We start from the raw sequence: 25,128 nt of genomic DNA, 5'->3' as shown, positions 1-25,128 counted from the left end.
TACTTCTTAAGAAATCCAAAGAGATTAGATTGGGTCCTTTGTCTTCTTTCTTTCCCTGAACTCATCTCCCCAATAAAGAGAAACAGATTACAGGGCAGCTGTTTTAACTCCTTCCTCCTCGCATTCCCAGGAAACTCCTAGGTCTCTTTAGTTTTCTCAGAAATGTCATTCCTTTGGTGCAATATAGTTAGAGGTAGACAAATACAATAGCATTTGGGGTAGAGAAATAGAAATTCCCACTCAAATTAGATTGCTATGTGAATTTGGTTATAATCAACTCCAACGTGACAAAAGTATATTCTTACAATCCTACTTCAGAAATTAAGAATGGCATTTTTACACATTCTCATAATCTCTAAAGCTGACATCATTCTTGTGTCATGGCACTACTATTTCCCTGTACCTGACACTTAGTGTAAACCCATTCAAGAAATATATATAAGCTCTCAGCTGTTCAAGGCACATAAATAAATAAATACCAACACACTTAGGATTATGTGACTGTGCCAAGAGACTTTGTTTCTAGGATGTGCTATCACACAGGTTAGACATATGTCCTCAAGTTAAATGTTTTAGTCTTTTTAAGGTTACAATTTCTTTATAAAATGTGAGGCCTGGGTAAGAGCGTGGGCTTTGGACAGAACTGGATCTGTATCCTGGGTCTGCCACTTACAAACTCCTGTGGAATTGTGCAACTGACTTAAGCTCTATAAGCCTTAGTTTCCTCTTCTATAAAATGAGTTTAATAAACTTAACTAAAAGGATTTTCATTAAGATTAAATGAAATAATGCAAATAAAGCAATTTGCTTCAGTAAACAATCAGTAAATGTTGGCTTATAATTATGAACATGCAGATTTCTATTAAATTACCTAAACCTAAAATCTTATGACTATACATGTCTAAATGTGTGCCATATATTTTTCTGAGCTCTTTCACCTATGTCCAGGTATTTCTGGAAAGTAATTATTTTTATATAGATTTTTACTGTTAAAATGTTAGTACCTAAGGGTTAGAGGTACTTCGTACAGTCACAATTCACAATAATTGATAGAGCATGAATTAAAGTGCTGAATTTTTAAACTGAAACACTCATAATCTTCTTACCATATCATAGTGTCTTCATAAAAGGAGAAAATTAATAAGCTTCACAGGAAAGGAGATTTTTATAAAGGTCATAGACAGCAGATATGATTTTGATATGAGGTTAGGACATAAAAAAGGTCTGGGTGCCTCAGTGGCACAGTCAGTTAAGGATTGGCCTCTTGGTTTAGGCTCAGATCTGGATCTGAGGATCGTGGGATTGAGCCTTGTAGGGGGCTCTGCACTCAGTGCGGAGTTTGCTTAAGACATTCTCTTTCTCCTTCTGCCCATCTCCTGACACACGCTCTCTCTCTCTCACTCTCTAAAATAAATAATAAAAATAAGTCTTTTTTAAAAAAGTACATTTAATGGCCTTTTAGCATTGAGCAAAAGTTTATAGTGAGGAATGAGAATGTCTCCATGGGGGAAAAGGTCTTATGGGCTTAACCTGGTTGGATCAAGTGGTATGCACTGAGATGGAGAGAACACATATAGTGGATCAGAGGAGATAATAAAAAATTGTACCATTCTCAACTGGGAAGTCTAGACCTTATTATGAAAAACTGGTTCTAAGTTTTAAAGCTCCTAGATTAAAAAGTTAAGTAGTTTCTTAACTGCAATTCTTTATCATATACTAATTTGAAATAAAGCTCTATGGCATAAAAAGTTTCCCAAGCATATTGATCACAGTTCCTGTAGATATCCTTAAACTCTCATAAAGCCTTTTTCTTACAAGTAGAATATAATCTTACAACTAGAATATTATCATGGCCTGGTGAATTTAACATCCATTCCTATCTACTGTTCCAGACCTCTCTCTTAACTCCCTCACTCATGATGGCTTCAGTGTCCTTTTTGATTTTCACGTCACAATCATTCCTTTCTAAGAACTTTTGTGCCTGCTCCTTCTTCAGCTTAGAATTCTCCAGATTGGCACCCCTTTTCAAAGTACAGATCTTACCTCAAATGTTACCTTCTTATAAACAGAACACAACTAAAGAAGCATTATCTGATCTGTCACCTGTTATTATTTTTTCTCACTCATCTGAAATAATTTAGTTTCCCATTTCTGTGTTTATTTAATTATGTATTGTCTATCTCTTCTCTCATCAGAATAGGAACCAATGGGATTAGGGTTCTTTTCAGATGTCATTCCTCTAACCCCTGGGAAAGTACTTCAGTAATTTAAGTGCTCAAAAGTATTTGTTAACTGACTGAATGATGGATGCATGGGTGGGTGGACTTGGATCTCCTATACTCAACCCTCATTTGCAAATACGGAAGTTGGCAAAAAAAAAAAAAAAATGCCTCCTCATTTTCCCTGACCAGGTGACAAGAACTTCCTCTGCTTGCAAAGTTACACACACTTGCTTTTTGAATTGGATGGTGAGTCACCAGAGACTTTGGCAAACAATCAAATTATATTTTATTGATCTTTCTTCATTTTGATTTTTCAAGCACCTTGCCAAGATCATCACCCATTTTTCCAATAAATTTTAGTCCCATTTTTGATACTGCATTGCCAAGATAATCCTCTCAGGATTCTTAACTCCTATTCTTCCTACATTCCTGATTCCCATCTATAACTTATCTGATCCACCAACTGAGTACATGCCTTCTTCCCAATCCCTTTCTGACTTAATTGACTTTCAAGTTCCAGGTAGAAGTCCACATTCCCAGAGCACCCTAAATCTAATCCCTATAGAGGTCATTTGTATGAACATTTGTTAATTTATCCTTAGACATTCTGTTATTTTTTAATATCTTTCTCATTTTCTCAACTCTAATAAATTACCAAAATCAGTCTTTTAAAGACTGGATAAGCCTATTGGAAAGATCTAGCACAATAGCCTCGCACAACACACAACATAGAAAATTCTCAGGAGCCAATATATAATCAAATAGTAAACTATTAAATATTTATACAGAAAGTGGAATTCCTCCTCTAAGAAGTCTATATATTTCTTACCAATAGAAATAAATCCAAGTAGATCCAAGGCCTGAAAAAAGATATAGGATCATGAATGCATTTCCTATAAGCAGATCAGGAAAGTATTAAGGAAGGAATCCAGTATTGCTGTAGATTAGATCTTGAAAATTTTAAATCAGCTTTAACTTCTTCTTTTTTTTTTAAGATTTTATTTATTTATTCATGAGCGAGACAGATAGAGGCAGAGACATAGGCAGAGGGAGAAGCAGGCTCCCCATGGGAAGCCAGATGCGAGATTCCATTCCAGAACCCTGGAATCATGCCGTAAGCCTAAGGCAGAGGCTCAGCCACTGAGCCACCCAGGCGTCCCAGATTTAACTTCTAATAAAGGGTAACTATAAGCAACTTTATGGGATTTTATATGATAAAGGCATTTAACAATAAAGGATAAAAATTTTATCTTGCATGATATAATGCATTCATTTTTTTTGAGACTTTGGAATTGTTTCTAAACCAAGATTTCAATCTAATAGTCTTCATTCAGTCCCTATGATATAGTATCCTAAGGGAAAAAATCTGTATCATACACTGAATATAAAGACTAATAATGAATTCTATGCCTTTGGAAAAGATGGCCATTGTAAACTCTCTCAGTAGATTTACTGATAACCTAGTCTGCAAATATTTCTGGGTCATTTCCTATCAAATCTTGGTGGATGGTTATCTGAAATAGTCTATAGAAGCTAATTTTGATTATTAATTGGTGTAACTTTTTGCTTTCTCTTCAAATGTATTAAATTCTACTTACTTCTCTGTTAACTCACACCACAGAGTATACCCTATAGCATTGGTTACATTCTGGAAATATATAACTGTACTATAAGATTTTTTTTTAAAGATTTTATCAGGGGATTTTTAAAGCACATTAACTTCTTTAAAAGAACTGAATTTGGGTTTTTTGCTGTCTTGTGTATACATGATATTCTTATGAAAATAGTATCCAAAAATAATTTTAAAACTTTTTAAAAATTAGCATATACTTTCTATATGCACTTATATATTCTTATTCCTAAGTGTGTCTTGAAACTCTTTTTTGAGTAGAAGATTTCTAAATGTTAATAATAAAAGAAAAATCATGAAAAGCATATTCATCTGATGTCCTAATTTGGAAATTTTTACTTTTCTAAGAACTCCTCAGAAAATTTTGCATTTTTGCCAGTTGTATGACTCAAGGTAGCACTTGCTAGTTACTATAACAAACAAACCAAAATCGTGGTTGCCTAATTCAAAAAATGTTTATTTAACACTTGCACAAAGTCTAATACAGATGTTCCTGGCTGAGCTATTCTTCTGGGAAGTTCCATCCAAGAAAAGGATCCCAGGGTCCATGTTCCCACCATCATGTGATTCTGCTATCTTGGAGCACTTCACTTCCAGACAGTGAGTGAGATCATGGAAGATCATATCTTTTATGGCCAGGATATAATAATTTCCCTTTATTCTATTAACCAGAGTCAGTTGCCTGGCTCCAACCTAACTGCAAGAGAGGCTGGAGAACTTAACCTTCCTTTGTGTGCAGGAAGAAATAAAGGGGATTGCTGAGCCTCTAGTCAATCTTTACCATAAAGATATTCCAGTTGGAGAACATGACAGAGGAAGTAAATACCAGAAATGGAAACAAAATTCCTCAACGATAGTTTCTTTCACTAAATAGACCTTATTAAGGGATCCCTGGGTGGCGCAGTGGTTTGGTGCCTGACTTTGGCCCAGGGAGCGATCCTGAAGACCCGGGATTGAATCCCACGTCGGGCTCCCGGTGCATGGAGCCTGCTTCTCCTTCTGCCTATGTCTCTCCCCCCTCTCTCTCTCTCTGTGTGACTATCATAAATAAAAAAAAATAGTCCTTATTAAAATCTTAGTTCCAAAAACATGTTGGTTCAAGGAATCAAATTTTAAGGTGTAGTATTATTATTTATGCATAACTGTAAATAGAAGTGATTTTACTGAGTTACTTATGTGACACATTTTACTCAGTTGTGTTTTCCTAGAAAATGGAATGATAAAAAAAAAAAGAAAATGGAATGATAGCTAATATTTAGCCATCAGCCAACATGCATCTATCAGAAATACTCCAGAAAAACACTACGGTACAATACAAGATATATGAAGAACAGAGTAAATATTCACTTCAATTATTATATTTCAGTGGAAGTATTACATATTAGATGTAACTTTCATGTACATATTCATGGGATACAATATTTCCTATATTCTGATTTTCTTTTTCATGAATTGTTTTATAAGGAAACAGTGTGCTTTAGGCAATTACTTTTCCCAAGTTATATCAATAACCAAAAGATTAAAAAATACTATACTATGAAAATGTGGTTTGAAGTGTCAGAAGCTGTAACATTGAATTAAACAGATGCAAACTATTGTAGATTCTAACAATTAACCAATCTCTCTCTTTAATATAAAAATATTAAAACTTATCAAGAAATATAATGTAATAGTAAGTTTGTACAGTCACATAGGTGTATAACATAGATTTGGAGTCTCTAAATATATTGAGGCATAGGGTTTAGAGAGAAACTTGACCTGAAGTTTTATGTGAACTAGTTCTAAAAATGCATAAAAAATACTGGATTTTTGGAGTGCCTGGGGGGCTCAGTCTGTTGTGTCTGTCTGCCTTTGGCTCAGGTCATGATCTCAAGGTTCTGGGATTGAGCTCCTCTTCTTCTGGTTGGGCTCCCTGCTCAGTGGGGACCCGCTTCTCTCTCTCTCTCTCTGCCTCTTCCCCCACTAGTGCTCACTTTCTCGCATATATGCTCTCTCTCACTTGCACTCACTCTCCCTTGCTCTCTCTCTCAAATAAATAAATAAAACTTAAAAAAAAAGAAATACTGGGTTTTCATCAGTCTTTCTTTTGAACTTCATATCCGATTAATATTGTATTGTCTGCTAAACTAGTGAGGCACTCTGAATGGCTTGGTAATTTCCTATTAGCCAAAAATTTACAATAATTTTCTTTTATTTACAGGCAATTACAAATTTGAAGTATACAAAACATTTTCTAAGTAAATATAATACATTAACTACAATTTTACATGACTTGTCATTCAAATTCCTTGCTGAAAATAAACTCGTGATTAAGGCTTCATATGGTTACAGATTGAAGAATCAAATCTGTGAAGATTAAGGACTAAAATTGAACTAATTATTGTTATCAAAATGCTTCATGTTCAGGCAAGCAAGAGATGCATTCATTCATTCTGCTTGTGATGATGCCTTACAACCAAAATTCTGCTTGGCTACATTTCAAACTTCGTTATTTGTAGTCAGGGTCAACTACCTATTTCAACAACACCTACATGGCTGGTGGCTTAACCTAAATCCACTGAGCTGATACTTCTATAATTCTGGGTTAGTAGAGGTATTACAGGTTATTAATCGCCATCTTTAGAAAAGTGTAGTTTCCAATAACACTTGCTTTTTTCTTGAGAAAAAAATACCAGCCAATATTTAAACCCATTAATAAAAAGAATAAGTAAGCTCTGCTTTTCTTTATTATTGAAAGATGAAATCTATCTACTTCTATGTCATATATCTTAATCGCTACATATTTTAAAAATTTATAACATATCAACTAAGAAAGAATCTTGCATAGGGTAAATATATAATCATAACTAAAAATGATTAAAGATGTAGAAATAGAAAATAGAGGGAAAAGGAAGAAATACTAATGTGAATTTATCTAGGTAAGAGAAGTTACCACAATTAAAGGCAAAGCTGACATTGTTCTTTCTGGGAATCTAGGAAAGGGGAAAATATCATAGATTACACTGTTTTTAAAAAGGAAACATACCACCTCACCCACAAAGAAAACTTGTTCTGGAAATATAAAAAAAGTACCATATGTGAGTTGATTGAACTTAAATCATTAAGAATTTTGCTGTATGCTCACTCATATGTGGAATTTAAGAAACAGAATAAATAAGCAAAGGGAAAAAGAGAGAGGCAAACAAAGAAACAGACTCTTAACTATAGAGAACAAACTGATGGTTTACCAGAAGGGAGATGGGTGGGGAGATAGGTGAAATAGGTGATGGAAATCAAGGAGAGCATTGGTGGTGGTGAGCAACAGGTGTTGTGTAGAAGTGTTGAATCACTCTATTGTACACCTGAGACCAATATCACGCTGTATATTAACTAACTGAAATTAAATTATAAACTTGAAGGAGTTAACTATATAAAAGTTTGGGAATTTTAATAATGGGATAGATTATTGATATAGGAGTATCAAAAATAAAGTAGACCATTTATTTGTAGACAAATAAAGTATCATGTAACAAAGAACTGTTGTTCTTTGAATTTTAGTGTTATCAACATTAAATTATAGGTTCTTTTCTCCATGACATGATCTTCCAAAAAAATCCATCTTGCAGACACTGTAAATAGTAACCCTCAACCAGAAAACCAAACAAGAGTTAACGAGTATTTGGAAATCAGTGGGTTTGTGAAAAAAATATTAAAAAGTATTGACTATCCAGAAAGAATCTATTTGCTATGGGATACAAAAATTAACAATGGCATATTCTTTGACCTAAAGAAATTAGCAGGATAAGGAATAAATAGTGATTGAACTGGAAATTGTGTAATAATAGTTCTAAAAAGGAATATGTAAAACAATGAATGATATTAGGTAAAGTATTCATTGTGTATTTTAAATGAGTGTTAATGTGCCAAAGGTCAAGATGATCTAAAATCATCAGTACAACTGAACAAAGAAGGACTCTGTAATGTTCTGTCATTTACTAAGCATTTATTGTGAAGATTGTGTTTTGAGTTCAAAGTTTATTAGGAAAAGCAGATGTGTAGACATAAAATAAAACACTAGTATGTGTAGCAAGAGGCATGTTTATAAGGAACACTTTCCTGGAAATGAGTAAGTTCTAATATTTGGAATTTAGAAGTATAAATAATGGCTTCCCAGCTGGAAAAAAAATTGGTTTTCCAGTTGGTTAAGGAGAGAAAACTGATTTCAGAGAAATGCAATAGAATAGACAAAGGGCTTAGAAGCATAAAACATTTTCTGGAAATTATACTTAGTTTGATATTGCTGGACAGTTAGGCAATGAGAATGAAGAGATAAGTAGTTTGGCAGAGCCCATACTGCAGTGGATCTTAAGCTCTCTTAAGAACTTTCAACTTAAAAAAAAAAAAAAAAAAAAGAACTTTCAACTTTTCTACACAACTCAGAGCTTCTCAATCAGTATATAACAAAAGGTTTAAGGTGCACAGAGTTACCGATCTCCTCAGTCCTGGTGCAGCTAAAGGGATTGAGATGCAGAGAGTCTGATAGGTCACAATTTAGATTAGGAAGATAATATCTTACTGTATTTACCCTAAATTTCTTTAAAATATTATATTTTTATGTATTCCATGATGAAGATATTAAGAAGCCCTGTCATAGATGATGAGAGTCAGTAAAAGGCTTCGAGTTGGGAGGAAAGTAACAGATTTGCATTGCAGTGAGTTTAATTGGGGACTGTGTGAATAATGGATTAGAAATGATAAAGCCAGAGAAGGGAGACATATTAAGTGGCTACTGGAAACTTAAGTAAAAGATGATTAAACTATCAGCTGAGATATGGCATTTGACATAAAGATGAGGAAAGAAATTTAAGGAAGTATTTAGGAGAGAGAATCGATAGAATTTGGTAGTACTACAAGTTTGCTAAAGTCTAGGAGTGTACATGTCACACAGTAGAATGCAATGAAATGGTGTGATCTAGTGTCCAACACAACAGCCCAGTGGATTTGGGGATTCCTACAGAGTATTTGAGGAAATACATTATTGTTGATTTCTTCAGGAAGCAGGACAGTGAAAAATTTAACATTCTCAGCCTCTTTCTGCCATGTCAATCATTCCTAGCCTGGAACAAAGATTGAGATACTGAGTTCTAACATTTCCTCTTCACCTTCCCTTTGGGTCCAGCCTACTTACCAAGAAGGATGTTTCTTTTGGCTTTTCCATAGCCCTATCCTATCTCCTGTGTGAGGAGACATCTAGTGGTCTAGCATTACCAATGACTCAGTAGGTAATCCAGGTGAATTTTGGGATTCGGGATTAAGACTCTAGTCTGCAGACATAAACTACATTCTTCAATTTTTATCAACAATAAAGGTGCTATTTTCATCTCCCTTTTCTTCTTTATTTTTAATATATTTTATTTATTTAATTGAGAGAAAATGAGAGCATACCAGCACCCACATGGAGGGGTCCAGAGGGAGAAGCAGATTCCCTACTAAGCAGGGTGCTAGACATGGGCTCAATTCCAGGATCCTTGGATCATGACCAGAGCCAAAGGTAGCCACTTAACAGACTGAGCCTACCCAGGCACCCCTTCTACTCTATTCTTTTGTCCTGTTATCATTTGCTTTAGAATTCAGGCAAATGAAAGGAATGCTATTATGCTCCTTTAAATTCCAATAGATGGTTTTGAGGACTGAGGAAAATGGATCTCCATCAATCAAAATAAGATACATTATTGTTTCATGATCTTTTGTGATATTTCAATAAGATAAACTAATTTCCTCAAGTAAGAACTACTTTTAATTGTCTGCAAGAGGTTCAATATATTTGGCTGGTTTTATCGTTAACAAAACAGTTCTTCAATATATTTATAAAATACATAATGGAATAAAATAATACAAGAAAGTTATATGAAATATAATTTTTCACTCAAAATTTTGTGCATAAAAACTAAAATAAAACAAAATTTATTCAAATTAATTAGCATTTTTTCTTTCAACAATATTAGTAATGAGTAAAAGAAGATTCATAAGAGAATAAATATTTCTAAGTGTCATCTTTATTTTTAACTTGGAAATGTATTTTTATATCAAAATTTTATTAAAAAGCAAAACCAAAAAACAAAGGAAAGGGAAGCATATTTACTCTGGCAAATTGTCCATAAGTATAAGTACTTTTGATGAGCATTGTTTCAAGGAGACACTTGGTTAGAACCTGCCTCAGCAAGGAGAAATACCGATGTACTGGGAAGTAGATCTTTTCGATAAGAATGTAATCATTGCTTCTGAAATGTCTAAAAGATCTATCTATAGTAAAAAATCTAGTTTCCTAGGCTTTTGATTAAGAGAATAATTATCAAAGATAAAAGTCTTTGGACATTCTTTCTATTTAAAAACATTCTTTCTGTTAAAAACTATGTACAAACAGCTACATAGTTTGTAGCAATGTCACCGTGGAATTGAAAATTTCCTTTTAAGAAAGACAACTTAAATCTATAGCTATCCTTAATTTTTTCAGTAATGGTTAAATTTTTTTAATAAACTTTATTTATTTATTCATTCATGAGAGACAGAGAGAGAGAGAGAGAGAGGCAGAGACACAGGCAGAGGGAGAAACGGCTCCATGCAGGGAGTCTGACATGGGACTCGATCCCGGGTCTCCAGGATCATGCCCCGGGCCGAAGGCGGCGCTAAACCACTGAGCCACCTAGGCTGCCCAGTAATGATTGAATTGAGATATAATTAAAAACAATGGTAATTCATTTTTTAATATTAAAAGCAATTCTTTCTCATTACAAAAGTAGTATACTTGTTTTAGGGTAGGAGGAGAATTTCAGATACCAATAAAATTAAAATATTTGGTATTCATAATTTTAATCTAAATGACTTGAGGTATAAAGTCTGACTCTAAACAAACACATGTTACTTTCATAAAAATGACAATCTGATAAACTATATTCTCAGTGGCATTATATAAAAAAGTATATATTTACTAAAACTTAATAATTCTAGTCCCATTTTTATTTAGATGTTCTAGGTAATGTCTGAGAAGCATGTACATAGGTTGTAAAACAAGTTATTTCCTATTTTCCAAAAGTTAATAACCCGCAATAACAAAGAAATCACTCTTTAAGTATTTTTAAATACTTCAAAACTAATTATTGCATGGCTCCTTAGGATTGCATATAGATAGTTGTATATATAATTCTCCAGATAAAGTATTTCACATTTATGCAATCTCTTGTGTTTCTTAAATTCTGTTCTGCCTATCCCCAAGGTATAAGTTTAGTGAATTCATTGTTCCCATTAGGTATTTACTAAATATTGTTGATAAACTGGGTCATTCAATGTGATTTATATGGTAACAAATAGAGAGAATGTGACTTGTATACCTAAGAAAAGACATGAACTTTAACTTGGTTTTCCAGTAATGCAATTTATAATTCTAAAAAGAAATAGTATATTTAACAATTTTTGATAAATTAGAAAGTGCAGGCCATGTAATCCACATATGGCTGAGAATTCTGTTGGAGCAAATTGGTTTTATTAGTTTTTGTCTATCTTTTAACAGACAACTTCAAATATAAACAATTATCCCTATCACCAATATAATACACCAGCTAATAATGGTATTACATCCTGATTGCAAGATAGCACATGTTTATTATTCTACTTTAATGCTTCTAATTTGTCATCACCTTGGTATATTTTAAGGAACATTTTACTTTCACTTAAGTCCTCCCCTATGCTATTTTACAGAGATGGATTCATATTTCAGATAATAAATAGCAGGATAGATGGAAACACAATGAAGTAATATGAAAATGCAAAAATAAGGAACATTGTTCATGTGTGGAGATGATTCTTCAGGAAAACTGACCATTACATTTCTCATTAAAGTGATTTAGCTTCTAGGAAGCCTGGGTGGCTCAGTGGTTGAATGTCTGCCTTTGGCCCAGGGTGTAATCCTGGGGTTCTGGGATCGAGTCACATCAGACTCCCTGCATGGAGCCTGCCTCTCCCTCTGCCTAAGTCTCTGACTCTCTCTCTGTGTCTCTTATAAATAGTTTGAAAAAAAATTTAGTTTCATATATATATATATATATTTTTTTTTACTTTGTTGAAATAAAATATGAAATAATTAGAATGTAGAATAAAAAGACTCTGGGGCACCTGGGTGGCTCAGTGGTTGAGCATCTGCCTTCAGCTCAGGTCGTGATCCTGGAGTCCCTGGAATCAAGTCCTTCAGGCTCCCTGCATGAAGCCTGCTTCTCCCTCTGCCTGTGTCTTTGCCTGTCTGTGTCTCTCATGAATAAATAAATAAAATATATTTTTTTAAGACTCTGAAATTAGGGATGCCTGGGCAGCTCATTTGGTTGAGCATCGGACTCTTGAATTCAGCTCAGATAATTATCTCAGGGTCCTGAGACTGAGCCCTGCGTTGGGCTCCATGCTCAGCAGGAAGTATGCTTCTCTCTTTCTCCCTCTGATGCTCCCCCCATTTGAACTCTCTGTCTCTCTCCTTTCTTTCTTTCTTTCTTTCTCGGTTTCTTAAATAAATAAAAAAAAATCTTTAAAAAAAAAGACTCAAATTAAATACAGTTGATCCTTGAATAGCAAGGGCTGGGGCGCAAACCCCTGAGCAGTCAAAAATCCATGTATAACTTCTGACTTCCCCAAACTAAACTACTAATATCAAGCAATTAATACATATTTTGTATGTTATATATATTTTATAAAGTAAGCTACAGGAAAGAAAATGTTATTAATAAAATCATAAGGGAGATAAAATACATTTTTCAGTACTGTAATTATCAAAAAAATCCATGTATAAGTGGATCCACACAGTTCAAATCTATGCTGTTTAAGGGTCAACTGTAAAATATTTTATTTTCTTATAAGTTTTGGAAAAACAAGCAAAATATAACCCTTAAGAACATTTCTGTTTAGGAAATGTTTAATTAGGCACACAACGTGTCAGTAGCTTTAAAACTCAGCCTCAAATGAACAAAGCATATAGAAAGAAATATTAAGCATACACCACACATACAAAACACAACTAAACTTATACTATACCATCTATTTTAATTTTAGGTTGCCAGACAGCAAAGAATATTCTAATACATGCTTCAAAGAGGTACTTTCATGTGTGAAATGTTGATTTACATAAAAGAGTCCACAGTGTATTTGCCTTGCACCAGTTAATGTAATTAGTACAGGAAAAGAAAAACTTAGCCTATATCAAGTGAGAATATTGTAATTTTAATTGATGGTTGGTATTAATTTTTAAGTCACATTTACCTTGGGGGTTGTATTTGAATGTCACAGAAACGAAGAAAATTAATCAATGCTATTTCAAATTTATAAATTAAAAAAATGTATATATGAGTTTAAATTTAAGCAAAATCACAGTCAAGCAGATAGAGAGTACATATTCTTTAAAAAACATAAACAAAACTTGAAAATCAGGATAAGGGGATTTAGTCAATCATACATGGATGATCACAGGAATGTTTCTAATTGAGTTTATTTAAAGGAAATTTCTCACCCATGTTAATTTTTATGAATTTTTCCTCTTTTATCCTTTATCTAATGGTTGATATTATTAGTTTTATTATACAAAAAAACTATATTTTTCTTAAATATCCTGTTGTCATCACTTATTAATCCCTATTCATTTATCCTTCATACTCAATTGCATTTCCTATTTGAGTATAATGTTTGGAGGACCAAACACAGGTGGCTGCATGATTACTCTTTTAATACTGCTAATGCTAGAATTTCAGATAAAGGCTTAAATGCTAGAAGCCATGATTCTTCACATACACTTGGTATAGATTAAACATTAGAAGAGAGCACACTCTTGACCTGAATCAGAAGCATAGAAGCAAAAATTGTAGAGATGAAAAACCAAAAGATGTTTCATAAAAGGAAGGAAGGAATGATGCTATTAATGGTAACTTGGGAATGAGCAGATACTTTATTATTTTCAAATCAAAGTGTTTTGAAATATGTTAATACTTCCTAAAAGTAGCACAATTAAATCTGACAGAAATGGAAATGTTAAAGGGGACTATGTATAGATATATTCTTTCTGTAAATACATATATATACACCTACTCTTGAATGTCCATATCTTTCTGTGAAATATATCCATGCTTGTCAAAACTTCATCAAATAAAATGGCATAAAAGACATGTGTGTATTTACCAAATAGGTCCTTATCTTCAATGATTGCCATCTCAACCTCTTTTCCAGTAATTATAGTACATGTGAAAGGAACTTGAAGAAGAACACTAATCTCACCAAAGGACTCCTTTTCCTTAAGTTTACCCATACAAACAAGTTTTTTAATTTTTTTCTGTAAGAGAGACAGATAATTGATATTCAATGAAACTACTTTCATACAATGGATACTGTTACTATAAAAAATTCACTGTTCATAAATCATTTTGGTATACGGTATTTAATATAAATTGCAATTTCAATAAAGTCAGAGAAAACAGTTATGTATATATGTATTTAATTATATTAGAACCATAGTAAATTGATAAATAACTTCAGCATATCTAAGGTAATTAAAAGTACCGTCATTCAGTGACCTGCAAATTATTTTTTAATCCACTAAGATGTTTAGCAAACATTGAGCTCATTCCATTTTTCAAGGTCCTAGCTCAGCTTTGTATGTTTTGTGATCTAACATTTGTTAGCCTCAGTCGCAAGGCACATTTGTTGGATTAATTGTGAATAAGAAAATAAGCACAGAGTGCCAGGACCAGAATTGATGGAATTAATGGCCACAGATGGAATTCCATCCAGAGTTTCTTGTTTAAATAAAAAAGAAACATGGAAAGTGAGTTTGACTCAGGGAACTAGCGATTTAATTCCAAATTGGAAACAGTGGAAAAGGACCTACAGGTTTTTAGTATGCATGATTCTGGAGAAAAAGGCAACACTCCAAATTACCTTTTCTGGGAATTCTCTACAGCATGAAATGGGGAGTAGTTGATGAACAGCAAAATAAGAAACAAAACAAACAAACAAACAAACAAAATCTAAAAGCATAATAGCTCTCAGAGTAGGATGATGACAGGAACTCAGAGCAGGAGAAACCTTTACTAAGTATCCTGGGGTCAAAAGACAATATCTAACTTGAAGAATTGCCACTTGTATAAATGACAAATCTTCCTACTGAATATAATTCATGTAGCAGAATTCAATGAAGTTTATTTTACATATTGAACTGAATGCTATTGAAGACTGTTTGACCAATCCAAAAAGGATTAGCTCTAACTTTTCTATCACTCTGCATTAGTGTTCTTTCTGTGCCTGTTCTAGAACTTCATAAACCTGGCATCATATAGACTGCACTCTTTTGGGTTTGATGGTTCTGCTCAGCCTAATGCTTTGAGCTTCATATATATTCTTGAATGCATTAGTTCTCTTTATTGAAGTATGGCATTCCATTGTATGAAGATATCACAACATTTATATCCATACAAGTGTCCATGGACATTGGGATTATTTACAGTTTTTTGGCTTATCAAGATCCATGTGGGATGTCTTGTAAATGTGTATTTTTATTTCTCTTTAGTAAATATCTAGTGTGGAATTTCTGGGTCATATGCTAAGTGTATTTTAGCCAATTTGATATACTTAAAGTGGGAACTTGTGGTTTTAATCTGCATTTCTCTGGGGAATAAAGATATTAAGCATCTCTAATGTGTTTTTTGGTCATTCCTGTCTTACAACTCTATATAATGTAACTTACTTTCTTACAACTTACAACTCAGTAAAAAGAAAAGAAACAAAAAAAAAATTAGTCCAAAAAATTGAACAGAAATTTAACAAAAGAAGACAAACAAATAGCAAATGTTCAATAATTAGGCTAGATTCAATTATGACTAAAGAGAATATATAGGTTTAAAACTTACCGCTTTTTTTGGTTCTAGTTTCGTAAGTCCTACAATATTTCTATAAATGTTACAATATCCAGAATTGATATAGGCCACAAAAGAAATTATCTTTCCACTTTCCACTATCACTGAAAATAAAAGAGATAATTCATTACACACTCTTCTCTACAAAAAAATTATTTTAGATATGACAATAAAAGATGACATATTTAATTCAGAACTATTAATGGCAAATTTCTTTTTTTTAATGGCAAATTTGTTAATGGCTAGCAGTTTATAGGCAATACTCAGCAAATGATAAAAAATTTACATCTGTTATTTATATCTGTAACCTAATGTATAGGTAAATATTGAGAAGACTTTGGTAGTAGGGGCAATGGTATGCTAGTAAACTGTCAGGTGGAGGAAATGAAAGTGTGCATCAAGTCCCAATTTGTAGTATTTGCTGATTTTTATGGTGAAAATATCCCTTCCGTGGCTAACTTCAAATTGCTAGTGGCTTAACAACCAGTTCACAGAATCCCTGAGTATTTAACTTTTGGCTCTCTGGAGGCTGTGCCTTGAGCTAGGACTGGCATTCTACTAAAGATAGCAGTAGCTAAAAGCAAAGGCTTTGAGGCCATATTGTCCTGGTTTAAAACTCTACTGTCCCACTTCACAAGTGACCCTAAGTAAATTATAGAACTTCTCTGAGCTTCAAGCTTTTCATCTTTAAAATGGCAAAATTGGGAATCCTTGTTCTATACTTGACTCATGGTAATTAAGTGTGTATTGAGTACTTCCCTTAAGGTCTGGCATAAAATATTATGTAACAAAACATATTATTATTATTATAATTATTATTTTCTCAAATTTGTGAAGCCACACTAAGGCCAAGATATACTTGAAGGTGAACTGGATAATATCTTTACAACTATCAATGGATTAAAAAGCAATGTAAATAAAAAACATTTGATCTATATAACATGAGATTTATCAACATAATGTAATTTAAATAAAATCAATTGGATTTATAACTAATATAATTTAAAATTAACTATTTCAAATTCAATTTTAGCTTTGTTCATTCTAAAACATTTCAATATTTTTTCTGAAAATTCCAAACTCAAAAATTATAATATAAATATAAAGATACATGTGTATCTTTCTTGTGATTTTATAAAGTAGACAATTAAAAACATTTTCAATTATTCAAAAGCATTCTCATAGTGTAGAAAAGCATTTATCAACATGAGAAAAAATATTGATTATATTGAAAAATAAGCTAGAGAATAGTATATCTCTTCAAAAATTATGGTTAAAAAAAGAACAAGGTGACAATTGGTAAATATAATTTACCATAAGCAAAAAAGCGAATGCCAGCAAATAATGTAAAATACTTTTAAGATAAATCAAGTGACATTTCAATTACTTTGTTGACATGTTTATGAGAATATGCCATCTCCTTTTCCTCATATAATATTCAGAGCTCAAAGTTTATAATTAAAATATTAAAAGGTTATTCTACTGTCACCAATCATTTATTTTGCTTAAATAAAATTTTATGGTAACACTTCTCTCTTATATTGTATTTCTTACAGCTAAACATTGATACTATAAATTTTCTTGAGATATGAAAGTAAAGTAGGTCTGTAAAATTATGTGTAAATTGTATAGACAAGAAGAAATTTTCTCATAGATCCTACTCTGAAAAGCAAAGTATCTTTCTACTAAAAGGTCATATGATAGTAGAGAAAAGGTTATAGTAGGGACTATCATATAACTGTTTTACTTCTTTTAGTCAATCAGTAGTATATAAAGGAAGGCATAGAGTTTCTTGGTAACTGTTATGAGAAAAGGATGCACTTAAGTAGGCACTAAAGAAGCCCATCATTTTAAACTTTCGGAGCTGCACCACTGTAAATCTTTTCTTGAAAGTCAAGCCCTATATAGATCATAGGGAAGCATACATAATACCAAAGAGGATAAAGACAGTAGAAATTCTTCTTTGCATTGAAGGCAAGGCAACAATGAAAAAGCCCAATTATGGCAGCAAAGTCTATGAGGCCATCTCATTCCATAGAGTAGATATTTGTTACCTGAGCAATTGTCTCAGGTCTTTATAATAACCATAGCAAATGTTAATCTGAATGAAGACAATATAGAAAAACCATTTTCATCTAGGTAAGTAGTCTGAATTTAATATTACAAAAAATGTGGATCAACATCAGGTAAGAAATTTTAAATATTACTATTTTTGACTAGAAAAAAATCATATGAATTATCTGTAAAGACTTAATCCTCCTCCCCACCTCCCCCCCGCCATTATGTTTCCTACTTTTACTCATTTGGCCTCTGATGCTGCTTCCCATTACAAAGAACTTATGTCAGTGATGTCAAGATTAATATTGTCATCTCTATACCCTTTCCTCTTGGGTTACATAAAAATGACAACATAAAAGGATTCAAAGGATTATAATACAATATTAAGTGAAAAGATTTAGTCATGGACTAGATAGATGAAATTTTATTATTGTTTAAAGGTCATATTCATTGATGCTCAGGAATTAAAGTTGATGTGTATTTAAAAATTAGGTTTTGAAGCTCCTCATCAAAAATTCAGACACATATCCTAAAACTGGAAATCATCAGGCCATTATAAAAAGAACAAACTTGATTTTATCTTAAGGTAAATAAGGAGGAGAAGAAAATCAGAAGGATTCACAGAAACTAAATATTAGGCATTGTTCTTTTTATTTCAGTTGTTTATTATATGCTAGAAACTAGTCGTAAGTCCAATAAACTATTTTATTCCAATTATCAGATCAGAAGCCATGATAAGAAGGATAATTTCTTACTGGCTATTAGCATCAGCACTGGGACAGTTAAGGTCTCAGTTTAAATGGAAACTAGTGATTAGAAAGATTGTTAAAGGACATCTTCTTAATTAAGATAAACCCCAGCCCATTAGCCTAACAGACCAAAACACAGTTTTGAACCAGAAGTGTATCTGAGGATCTGTGAGACTGATACAGCATCAAGCAAGATATGCATTAGCTGGATGAATACTAGTCTTCCTTGTAAAACTAGGCTACTGGAAAAAGAATGATATAGAAGAATAGTACTGCTATTTTTTATTTTTTATTGAAGTATAAGTAGTACACAATATTATATATTAGTTTCAGGTATACAATATAAAGATTCAACATTTGCATACATTGCAAAATGATCATCACAATAACTCTAATTACTAGTCAGCACACAAAATTGCAAATTGCAAATTGTTTTCCTTGTGATGAGAACTTTTAAGTACCACTTCCTTAGTAACTTTCAAACTTATAATACGTTATTGACTATAGTCACCATGCTTACATTACATCATGACTTAACTTATTTTATAACTAGAAGTTTGTGCTTTCTGATCCTGTTCACCCATTTCCCCGTTCGCCAATCCCCCTCCCCTCTGGAAACCAGTGTATTCTCTGTATTTATGAGTTTTGTTTTGTTTGTTCATTTATTCTTTAGATTCTACACATAAGCAAAATCATACAGTATTTCTGTCCTCTAAGTTTGCTTAGTATAACCCCCAAAAGGTCCGCTCCTGTTGTTGCAAATGACAACACCTCATTCTTTTCTAATAGCTAGGTGGTAATTCCATTGTATGTATAGAAAACACATCTTTTTTGTCCATTTATCTACCAATGGATGGACACTGGAGTTTTTTCTATATCTTGGCATTGTAAATAATGCTCCAGTGAACTCAGGGGTGCATATATCTTTTTGAATTAATGTTTTCACTTTCCTTGGATAAACATTCAGATATGGAATTGCTGTATCATAAACAGTTCTATTTTTAATTTTTTGAGGAGCCTTCATACTGTTTTCCATTGTGGCTGCACCAATTTGCACTCCCATCAACTCCAACTTTGAATTATCTACACTTTTCCATTTTTCCTCAGTAAATAGATGATAGATAAATAGATACATACATACATACATTCTATATAAATATATATATATAAACATATATACTCAAAACCAGAGGTTTGAATACACACACACACACAAAAACACACATATGTATAGGGGAAGTGTAAGTATATGATACTTCAAGGAATTCCATATTCTTCCCTCACATATACCGTGTCTTTTATTTAATATTGCTCTTTTTGTTACTTGAGCTTTAGTGAGCTTGGTGCTTTCAGAATTACACATTTGGTTTTGCCTTTTCATTTGAATTTGGAACACTGCTTTGTAATATTTGGTTCTCCTCACACTTAAGGATTACTTCAGTAAATATACAACATAATATTTACCTGTGTCTACCCCTCAGTAAATGGTATATATGAATATGCTATTATTATATACATTTTGATCAAGTTTTCCAGATATTTCAAGCATATCTGGGCTTTCACTGAAGGAAAGAAAGTGCCATGAGCAAGAGTCATCATAAACTCAAAACTATAGGTATCGACTTCCAAATACCAAAAACTCTGGAATTACCAGGTACAGAATGTAAAGTGATTATACAGGAAATAGTAAAGTATACAAAGGTTATTTCTGAAAGGACTTTTGTAAGATAGAAATTTTTCTTATAAGTTTGGGAGAGGTAGATCAACTTATCTGAGTTATCTTGATTATTTAAAAAATTCCATTTTAAAATGACTGGACTATACCATTGCTGTCCTTTTAAAACCAATTCTAAGATTTAAATACATTTTGCTGTTGACTCTATGTGAACACTATATGCAATGTATTTTTGTAAATATTGCTTATGTCTTATATTCTGGGGTTAAGTGGATCTCATATATAGAGTTCTACATGTATCTATTGGCTTGAATTATTTATTTGTAACGTTCAGTTTCTAATTGTCTCCAATTTTAAACTATTTGGTCTATCGGTTCCTCAGAGGGCTATCTATAAACAGTTAACTACAGTGATTATGGTACTTGTTCCTTTCTATAAGCCTATCGGTGGTTTCTTTATATTCTTTGAGGCTTTTTGGTGCATATATGTTCCTAAAAATCACCTTTCTCACTCTCATTCTTAGTATCAATATATAAGGCCTCATTTGTTTGCCACAATATTTCCTTTGAGTTCTATTGTGCTGTATGTTAGGACTGTTTCATCAGCTTAACATGCATACTTTAAAATAAATACATCATGTCATTTATATTGTTCTGTGCTTTGATTACCTTTTTAAAATATTTCTTTTTTATCTTTGTCAATATTTTCTAGTGAACTTTCCACTTCTGTATGTGTAGATAAACATTATTTTTCAGACTCCACGGTGTAGAGGTACCATAATTTAGGGGAATGTAATCATTTTCCTAGAGTTAAACTTTTTTTTAATATTGAAATAGTTTCTCTTTTTTAAAATATTTATTTATTTATTCATGAGAGACACGCACACACAGAGAGGCAGAGACACAGGCAGAGGGAGAAGCAGGCTCCACGCAGGGAGCCGGTAGTGGGACTCGATTCCTGGTCTCCAGGATCACACCCCGGGCTGAAGGCGGCACTAAACCGCTGAGCCAACGGGGCTGCCTAGAGTTAAGCTTTTAAATGGTTCGAAGTTTTGGTAGTTAAAAATATACTACAATAAATGTCCTATGAACATCCACAGATAAGTGCAAAATTTTCCATAAATTAAACTTTTCAGCTAATGGACACAGGAAAAGATGTTCAACATCACTCATCATCAGGAAAAGACAAATCAAAACTACAATGAGATATCCCCTCACACCTGTCAGAACAGCTAAAATTAACAACACAGGGAACAATAGGTGTTGGCAGGGATTTGGAGAAAAGGGAACCCTCTGACACTGTTGGAGGGGGTGCAAACTTGTGCAGCCACTCTGGAAAACATTTTGGTAGTTTCTCAGAAAGTTAAAAATAGAACTACAATCCAGCAATTATACTACTAGGTATTTACTCAAAGAATATAAACGTACACATTCAAAGGGGTACACGCATCCTGATGTTTATAGCAACATATAGCCAATCATGGACATCAATAGCCAAATCAGGGAAAGAGCCCAAATGTCCATCGACGGATGAATGGATAAAGAAGAGGTGATGTACATATACAATTGAATATTACTCAGCCTTCAAAAAGAATGGAATTTTGCCCTTTACAATGATATGGATGGAGCTAGACTGTATTACACTAGGCAAAATAATTCAGTTGAAGAAAGATAGACACCATAAGATTTCATTCATTTGTGGAATTTAAAACCATAAAACAGACCCTTAACTATAGAGAACAAACTGAGGGTTACTGGAAGGGAATTGGCGGGGGATGGGATAAGTAGGTGATGATCATTAAGGAGGGCATTTGTTGTGATGTGCACTGGGTGCCATATTTAAGTAATGAATCACTAAATTCTACTCCTGAAACTAATATTGCATCATATATTAACTAATTGTAATTTAAATAAAAACTTGAAACTGAAAAAAATGAATTAAGTTTTTCATATAGCATCTAGTAGTAAATTCTGATAAATTTTTGATAAATTGGAAAATGAAACCTAATTATTTCAATGGTTATGTCCTTGATATTTACTGAGGGTTAGGATCCATTTGTTTATATATTTACTATTTGTATAATTTTAATGAATTTTGGTCATATATGCTGTCCATTTTTAATACTGAGCTTTTTGTCTTTTCTTATTTATTTGTAGTAATTCTACATAGAGTATGGTTATTTAATCTTCATTATTTTATACATTGCAAATATTTACTTATAGTGCCCTAAGAATGACATATTTACATTTTTATATTTATGTTTTATAATTTCTTATATTTATAATTTCACCACATAACGTTTACTATTTTATATGTGATCAAACCTGTTAAAATTTTGATAAACTCAAAATTGAGACAATTATTACTAACAAAATATTCCCATATTTTGTTTCAATATATTTGTAAGATTTTTTAATTTAAATGTTTCATATTATTTATATTTGAATAATGCATGAGGTAAGAATTTTTTTAAAATTCTAGTTATTTGAGAGACAGCAAGAGTGAGAGAGTACAAGCAGGGGGAGGGGCAGAAAGAAAGACAGGTAGTCCAATGAGGGGCTAGATCACAGAACCCTGGGATCATGACCTGAGCCAAAGGCAGATGCTTAGTTTACCGACTGAGCCACCCAGGCTCCCTTTAGGTAAGAATTTTTATCTCATATGTATAAAGGTCCCAGAACAATTGTTGAAAATTCTATCCTATTCCCATTGCTTTGAAATGTCCCTGCTGTCATGTGTAAGTTGATAATAAAGTTATGAAAGGTTTTTTATGATTACTTTATTGTGATGCTGTGCTCCAAAACTCTTAATTATTTTAACATTAGACTATTATAATTACAGCGAGAAAAGTTTTCCTGTTGAAATTTTACCAAAATTTCCTTGGAATATACTGTCTTAGCTTTTCCAGATAAAATTATGATGCTGAAAAAATATTCAAACAATATAGTTTGTCCTTGAAAACCCTGATATTTATGGGCTTCAAGTCCCATAAGATACTCTGTCAATAATTTCTTTAGCATTCTATTCAATTTATTGAAGTCAATATATTAGTTTAGGTGGAATTAAATGTTAAATATTCCAATGTAATTTCTATTCCTGGGATCCCTGAGTGGCTCAGCAGTTTAGCGCCTACTTTTGCCCAGGGTGTGATCTTGGAGTCCCAGGATCAAGTCCCACATTGGGCTCCCTGCATGGAGCCTCCTTCTCCCTCTGCCTGTGTCTCTGTGTGTCTCTCTATATATATGTACGCCTTTCATAAATGAATAAATAAATAAAACCTTTAAAAAATAATATCTATTCCCTAAGTCTTCTTTATATCATTCCCAAAAGTTGTGTAGTTTGGACCATAAGAGGTTTGCACTTTTCTCACTTAGTTTATTTCTGGATAGTTGAATTTTTTTATGGTATTTTAAGTGATGTTTCCTAGTATTTCACAAAATTAGTTATTGCTTCTTGTACAAACTATGACTTATTGATTTAAGGAAAGAAACTGACTCTTGTTGATGTAGTCAAAGAGTTTAAGGAAAAGAACGACATTTGACCTTATTTGACTATAGTGTCACAGTCAGAATAAACAAAGCATAATTGTTATTTTTAAGAGGTTAATTCCACAAGAAAAAGTAGTATTGAGCAAATATGGATCAGTTGGAAGATCCAGAGACCTTTCTTCTGTGAAAGAGATGTTGATCACCAAAGAATTTCAGTAGCATTACCAATGACTAACTTGATGCTAAGCAAATAGAAACATTTAAAAGGAAACATTTCAAATAACACAGGAACTGTGTGATTATCATCTTCCAAAAATATTTCTGATTTTACTGATATCATCGTTTTTTCCCAGAACTGTGATTAATCTTGATATATATATATATATATATATATATATATAGAGAGAGAGAGAGAGAGAGAGAGAGAGAGAGAATGATTAATCTTGATCACACACATACATATGGAGAGGGATGGTTAGTTAAATACATAAGTAGGTATATATTTTTTATTTCAGTGGGATATTGTGTGTTCTGAAAGTAATCATTGTATTTAGTCTCACATTTGGAATCAAAATACAATTTTCAGTCATAATGGCAAAACAACCTTATCTCACAAAGTTCTGTAGAAGATTGAGGAGATAATCTAACCTAATCTGCAAGAGACAGTGCTTCATAAATAGCATTAGTCTAATAGAAGAAAATCATTTTCATATTTATGTAGAAAAATAAAAGTTTTATAAGTTTTCACCTGACAATCATATATTTTAATCATAAATTCTATTTAATCATGGTAATTGTCCATTTAACAATGATACACTGATTAGTTACTTCATTCTGACACTACCTAACCATCCTTCATTGATTTCATTTCAATTACTTAGGCAGCATTATTTCAGAGATGAATAATCACATACTAAATGGACTGGCCCAAGGAAGTACATGGATAGTATGATGCATTCATCATTTGTATCTAGCACATACATTTATTCATTATCTGAGATAATGATTTACTTCATTAATTTCACAATAATTAATTTTGATTCAGGAGATATTCCTCTTGACATATGTTAATGTAATCTGGGCCAGTGTAGGTAAATTTTTCAACTAAAGAGATTTATTTTATTATATGCTTTCAGAACATTGGTTATTTACACTCAAATTAGTTCAATCACTCTCTATATATTCATGCAAAAGCATACTTTAATATATCTACTAATGATCCAGCCTTCATTTTTGTGCACAACATTCTGAATTGAAAAACATGTGAAAATTGTTGTTTTTAATATTTTAGTATTTTTCAAAACAAATTTAGAGATATAATAAATCCCATTTGATTTTTAAAATGGAATAGTAATGTATTCCTATATGTTGTATACTATTTTTATAATACT

The 25,128-nt window shown here is 32.5% G+C and overlaps 1 protein-coding gene across 17 annotated transcripts in view; it reads right to left on the bottom strand.

Moving 5' to 3' along the window:
- Positions 1 to 25,128, bottom strand: part of CNBD1 (cyclic nucleotide binding domain containing 1) — a 531,845-nt gene that overhangs the window by 137,647 nt on the left and 369,070 nt on the right. For 16 of the 17 annotated variants that reach the window (XR_005381188.1, XM_038579686.1, XM_038579692.1 and 13 more), the window contains 2 exons: positions 15,762 to 15,871; positions 14,038 to 14,188 (listed from right to left, as the gene is read on the bottom strand). The exons of the other annotated variant lie outside the window; for it this stretch is intronic. Coding sequence is in view for 15 of the 16 variants with exons in the window: in XM_038579686.1 (XP_038435614.1) it covers positions 14,038 to 14,188; positions 15,762 to 15,871 (261 nt within the window). In the remaining variant the exon portion in view is untranslated. The remainder of the gene's footprint in view (positions 1 to 14,037; positions 14,189 to 15,761; positions 15,872 to 25,128) is intronic. 17 annotated transcript variants of the gene reach the window in all.

This window comes from Canis lupus, chromosome 29, assembly GCF_011100685.1.
Source record: "Canis lupus familiaris isolate Mischka breed German Shepherd chromosome 29, alternate assembly UU_Cfam_GSD_1.0, whole genome shotgun sequence".
In the NCBI taxonomy this organism is placed as follows: Eukaryota; Metazoa; Chordata; class Mammalia; order Carnivora; family Canidae; genus Canis; species Canis lupus.
The sequence above is the reverse complement of the archived record's forward strand: the minus strand, read 5'-3'. Positions and strand labels throughout refer to the sequence as shown.